We start from the raw sequence: 5,752 nt of genomic DNA on the forward strand, positions 1-5,752 counted from the left end.
CCAACCTTTTAACTTTTCTCCAGCCTTTGATTTTGTGATTTGACCAGACAGAAACTTACACTGGCAATCCTCCCGCTTTTTGTCACGGCTTTTCCATCTTTCTTCTTAAACATATTCACACATTCTCCATGGAAGAGAAAGGAAAAACAGCTGGGCAGTGCCTCCTGAAGTTCATCCGGACCCTGTTTTCTTCCCATAGCCCCACTCTTTTGAACCCCATCCCTTCCCCTTCCCCACTTTTCCACATCAAGACCCAGAGACATTCACATTCCTTTCAAATATTTTATTGTTTTGTAGCAAAAATATAACAAAAAGACAGAACCAGCGTGTCACACGTCGTAAGACACTGAGCTAAGATTTTGTTCATCTCGTCCATCGATGGACCAAGTCTTTCGACATATAAAGTGCCTGTTTGCTTGAATGCAAATTTCTTTTTTCTCCCTCTTTTTTTGCAAGAGAAAAAGCTCAAGACAAAGAAGGGCAAAATGTAAACAGGAAAACTTTCTTTTGTCTTCCAAAAAACGAAAAAAACGAAACACCGCACACACACACAGACAGCCTGCGCACGCATGCATAGTCCAGTCCCTTGTGTTCCCTTTTGCAGCGGCAGATGTTGATTTCTCTTCTCAGTGTGAGACACTGCAGTGTTCAGAAACATCGCGGTGGATACAGCCAAGTATGTGTCTAAAAATGTTCATCGTAGGCTGTTTCCGTCCGCCCCATGTCCAACACTCCCTTAAACACACAAACACACATGGATTTTAAGACGTCGCACAATGTAGAATGACCATTTGGAGATTGCTTCTCCTTCACAATGTTTGTTGTTTGAAATGTCTCTTCTCCACTCCAAAGTCCATGGAGGTCAGCTCTTCTCCAACTCGCTCCCATCGGCAACTGTGCCGCCTCCAAATATATATATATATGTATTAAAAAACCAAGGGGAGTTTGGTGAAAAAAGGTCCCCTCAAAGAGCTAGGAGGCAGCGTGCCCTGCAGGCCTGAGCGATGCCAACCTCGGCAAAAAGGCCTCAATGCCACCGCATGGGGGCTGGCCAAGTTTGGGTACGAAAACAACCTCTTCCCACCTTTCGCCAGGAAAAAGCACGAAGGCCGGCGGAGCATCTTAGCTGATCACGCACCGCTCTTTGTCCTTGGCCTGCCCGCCCCGGATGGCCTTCTCTCGGATGTACATGAGGTCGCTGTGGACGCTGGGCCGGCGGGCAAAGGGGGCAACGATGCCATAAGCCTCCCCGCCGCCATCTCCGGAGCCTTCCTTCAGCAACTTCTTGTTTTTGAGGGCGTTTTTGTGCAAGAGGTCACAGTACTGGACGGAGACTTTCCGGTGGAGGTCGGGGCTCATTTCGCTGGGCAGCTTGGCCATGGCAAAGAGGGCCTGGAACATCTGGTCCAAGCTGCTGTTCTTCTTGGCGGAGATCTCGAAGTAAGCGCACTTTTTGGGGTCCTGGCCCACCAGCTGCTCAATCTCCCTGGGGTCAACCTCACGGTAAAAGTCACGGTCGCCTTTGTTCCCACAGATGACCAAAGGGACGTCAATGTTCTCCTTGGTCTTGTTTTTCAAGCAGGACTTGGTCTCTAGGATCTGCTGCTTCAAGCGCTGGACTTCCTCAAAGGAGTCCCGGTTATCTAGGCTGAAGACGAGAATAAAGACGTCGCCTGGAGGAAAGGAGGAAAGAGAAGAAGGAAAACAAGGTTAGGTATGCTTTGGTGTTTCATCATTGCCTTTGACATACATTCCATAGAGCAGCAAAAGCAATCCAGCTCAAGAGGGTAAAGGAGGGCCATTTTGGAGGAAAACCCTTCTGCCTAAGCTTCTCTGCAAGATAGCTCCAGATTCTTGGTTTGTTGCCATTTGTATACATTTAGATTGGAAAAGGCGGTGGTTGTTCTATTCTATACTACACAAAGGTATTCTATAGTATTGGGGTAAGAGAAGTGCAGATAAAAATGCAATCATTATTAAATAGTAGGCATGGGACGGATTTCGGAGAGCTCTTCTGTAGCCGCTTTCCCTCCTTGTGGGTTCAATTCCTCCCCTTTTCCCCTGCCTGCTTTTTCAATCTTTTTCATTCTTCTTCTTTTTATGGCTTCAGAACAATTTGATTCAAATAGCCGGGGAGAAGCGGCGTTGCTCTTAGTGCCAATGCGCCGTTGGCCAAGGGTCATAAAAATCCAGAAAGATTTAGAGCTCGGAGTGACAGGAACCTGAAAGTACAGTTTGCAAAAGGGATTTGGAGCCGGCGGCTGTATTGGCACTAAACTTCCTACAAACACACTATGGCAAGGCACTTTGTTAGCCGCTGTCTGGTCGATCTTTTGGGCAGGAATAAGTCCCCCACAAAACACAGCAGGACTCTAGTTCCTGGGATACATAGGGCTAAACCTTTCTGGAAACCACACATCTTTATTGACACTAGCCCCGACCCAATGAGTAATGCCCAGCGCCAGCAACAAGCCGATCTCTGAGTCACCACAAACACTGGAGTGCGGGTTGGCTATGGCTTTTCGTAGCCAATGGGGAAAGTAACTCTTTTTTTCTTTTGGATCCTGGCTCCTCAGATCCTCTGCCACAACCAGAGGCTTGGGGATGCTGAGAGTTGGAGTCCAAAAGAGTACTTTTCCCAAACTTGGACTGCATTAATATTAGTAGCATTAACAACAACACTGGAGTCGCTTGGAGGGAAAGTGACACTTTTGGAACAGCTAAACCTTTGCCTGCTATAGTCTGTCTGTCTATCTATCTGTCCATTTATCTATCTATCCACCTCTCTGTCTCTATCTCTCTCCATCTTTCTATCTCTCTATCTATAACTTTCTCTCTCTGTCTCTATCCTACTGTCTGTCTGTCTGTCTCTCATGTCTCTTTCTCTCTATCCATCTTTGTATCTCTCTATCTATATCTTTCTATCTATCCCTCTTTCTCTCTCTCCATCTTTGTCTATCTATCATGTCTCTCTGTCGATCGATCGATCGTATCTCTAGCCCATCTATTCCCAATGATAACCATTTTAGTCTTTTGGCTAAAGCCCCAGGTTTATTAAGTTTGGTGACGCAGGGAAGGCCATTTAAGCGCAGCCCTTCAAAGTGGGATGGAAGCGTCTTAAGTCTCCAGTGTGGATGCTAGGAAATGGATGAGAAGCAAGGGGTTTGTGGTTCTTTTTGAATGTTCTGAGTCTCACCGGTGAGGATGGAGAGGCGCCTCATGGCGGGGAAGGGGTGGTTGCCCGAGGTGTCGAGGATGTCCAGCTGGTAGACCTCGCCTCGGATGCTGTAGAGCTTGCGGTGGAAGTCCTCGATGGTCGGGGTGTACTGCTCCTCGAAGCGGCCGGTCAGGAATCGGGAGACGATGGCCGTCTTGCCGACTTTGGAGGAGCCCAGGATGACCATCCGGTAGCAGTTCTTGGCCGGGATGCTCAGCTCCGAGCCTTCGCTGGGAGACATCTTCTTGATCATCTCTGCCAGGCGCATCGGGAGAGAGGCAGAACCAGAGGATGCCCAGAGAGACACAGAGAGAGGGGAGAGGCTGGCTCTGCGAGGCTCCACTCGGCTTTGGGAGGCAAGAGCTGCTCCTGGGCTTTATAGAGCCAGAGCAGCCAGGGCCGCCCCTTCCAGGGAGGAGGAACCCGGGAGGGAGAGAGAGAGAGAGAGAGGCTTGCTCTGCAGCAGCCGCTTGGTGCGTAAAAGCGCACAGAGCAGCCAGCCAGGAGGAGGATGCTGTGGTTGCCTCTTTTTGGAGGCATCCCTGGATGCAGGGGAAAGGGACCCTCTGCCCCAACATTGGGCTGCTTTGGGGTCTTTTGGGGGGGGGGTCTCCTCTTAAGAGGGTCGTCCCCAAGGATTCTGCCGCCTGAGGCATGGCTCTCCTCCACCCTCCAAAGAAAAACATGGGTGGAGGAGAAGACTCTCCGTTTACTTTGGCTGCCCCAGCCAAGGATGCCCAGCCCATTCTGGGCAAGGGAAATAGGTTGGTACCCAGCAGGGCCGTCCCAAGACATTGTGCCGCCCGAAATGGAGCAGCCAATGCTATCGTTGCTTGGTTCCCATTCCAGTGTTCAGCTGCTTGCGATGGGAAGAGAACATTCAGCATTTGCAAGCAGCAGAAAAAGCAAGAGATTGTTCAGCAATAACAATACTTTGAGCCCGTCTCGCCCTTCGGATCAAGGCAGGTTACAAGACAAGAAATAAAAATACAGAATACATAATAAAATTACAAAGTAATAAATGGGAGGACCAACTGTATTGGACTGGGAGCCTGGGAGGAGGAGGAGGAGGAGACTGGGATAGGCATTCTTACAGTGGACCCTTGCTATCCGCTGCTTCCAGGGCCAGGACACCAAAATCCACGGATGCTCAGGTCCCACTATAGAGCATGCCATAGTAACATGGTGTCCCTTATATACAATGGCAATGCATATATTATTCTACATTGGAATTATTTGTCAGTATTTTCAAGCCACGCGGAAACTGGGGATGCAAAATCCATGGATTCAGAGGGCTGTGGCTGGACTTATACTAAGGAGCAAACATGGAATAGTGGTTGAATTATTCAGAGTGGACTCTGGGAGACCAAGCTTCAAATCTCAGCCACAGAAACCCATTGGGTAACCTTGGGCAAGTCACACTCTCTCAGCCTAAAGAGGAAAGCAATGGCAAACTCCCTCTGGATAAAATCTTGCCAAGAAATCCTTAGGAGATGCTTACTGAAATTTTGTAGCACCTTTGATACTGACTGAGAGAAAGAAATTAGCAGCACAACTTAAGTGCATCCAAATGCATCTGAGGAAGGCGACTGACATCTTGGAAAGCTCATGCTGATAAACTTCTTTCTTTCCGTCAGTCTCAAAGGTGCTACAAGATCTCTCTATGAACTGAATCTACAGACTAACATGGTCATATCTTTGAATATGTAGTCCATATTCTCTCCAAATGCATCTGAGGAAGTAGACTAAAGTCTAGGAAAGCCCATGCTGCCAACATCTTTCTTTCAGTGAGTCTCAAAAGTGCTACAAGATCTCCCTACGAACCGATTCCACAGACTAACACAGCTATATCTTTGAATCCTACCAGTTGACTTGAAGGAGCAGAACAAGAATGAAAAGGCCCCAGACATTGTAGATTTAGCACCGAGCGGAGTGTACCAAGCCCTTGGTCATTTTGGTTGCCTTTTCTCTGACAAGGCAACCAGAACTGCACACAAACTCGGGGCCGCATTGTACGTTCGTACAATGGCAGGATAGCAGAACAACAGCAGCAGTGACAATAAGAATATACCAGAACGCTGCTGAGCAAACTGGTTTCTCTGACAGCTGAACAAAAACAATAAAAGGGGAGGCAGGGGAAATATATATATATATATATATATATATATATATATATATATATCAATGTAGTGTGAGATATTTATGCCTGCCATTTCAGATCCGCACCTGATGTGTGCTAAGAAGAGATAGTGACAGCAATGGGAATAAATGAAAGGCAGCCAGAGAGGGACCAATAAAAGGGATAATACAGATGTTAATCGGATCAAGGGCCCTTGTTGTAGTATGTTATGTCTTCCACTATGCGGCACCAGAAGGCATGGTTCCTGGTTGTGTACCTTTTTCCAAGTGTTTTTCTATGCTGTATTTAAAGAAAAGGATTTTAGAGGTGTGTTTGGTTTGTGTGTGTGTGTGTTTGAGATGGAGAGAGAATGAAAAAGGCAAAGGTGCAAGGAGGAAAGGCAAGAGGTGCAGAGG

The 5,752-nt window shown here is 47.6% G+C and overlaps 1 protein-coding gene across 1 annotated transcript; it reads right to left on the reverse strand.

Annotated features, from left to right (window-relative positions):
• Positions 1-274: 274 nt before the first annotated feature.
• Positions 275-5,345, reverse strand: RASD1 (ras related dexamethasone induced 1). The gene is made up of 2 exons (XM_089540291.1): positions 3,197-5,345; positions 275-1,673 (listed from the first exon to the last, which is right to left on the reverse strand). The coding sequence occupies exons 1-2, from the start codon at positions 3,483-3,485 to the stop codon at positions 1,123-1,125; spliced, it is 840 nt and encodes a 279-aa protein (XP_089396417.1). The 5' UTR covers positions 3,486-5,345; the 3' UTR covers positions 275-1,122.
• Between the last annotated feature and the right edge of the window lie 407 nt (positions 5,346-5,752).

Source organism: Sceloporus occidentalis, unplaced genomic scaffold (genome assembly GCF_023333645.1).
Source record: "Sceloporus occidentalis isolate IW3139 unplaced genomic scaffold, rSceOcc1.0.p SCAF_10, whole genome shotgun sequence".
Lineage (NCBI taxonomy): Eukaryota > Metazoa > Chordata > Lepidosauria > Squamata > Phrynosomatidae > Sceloporus > Sceloporus occidentalis.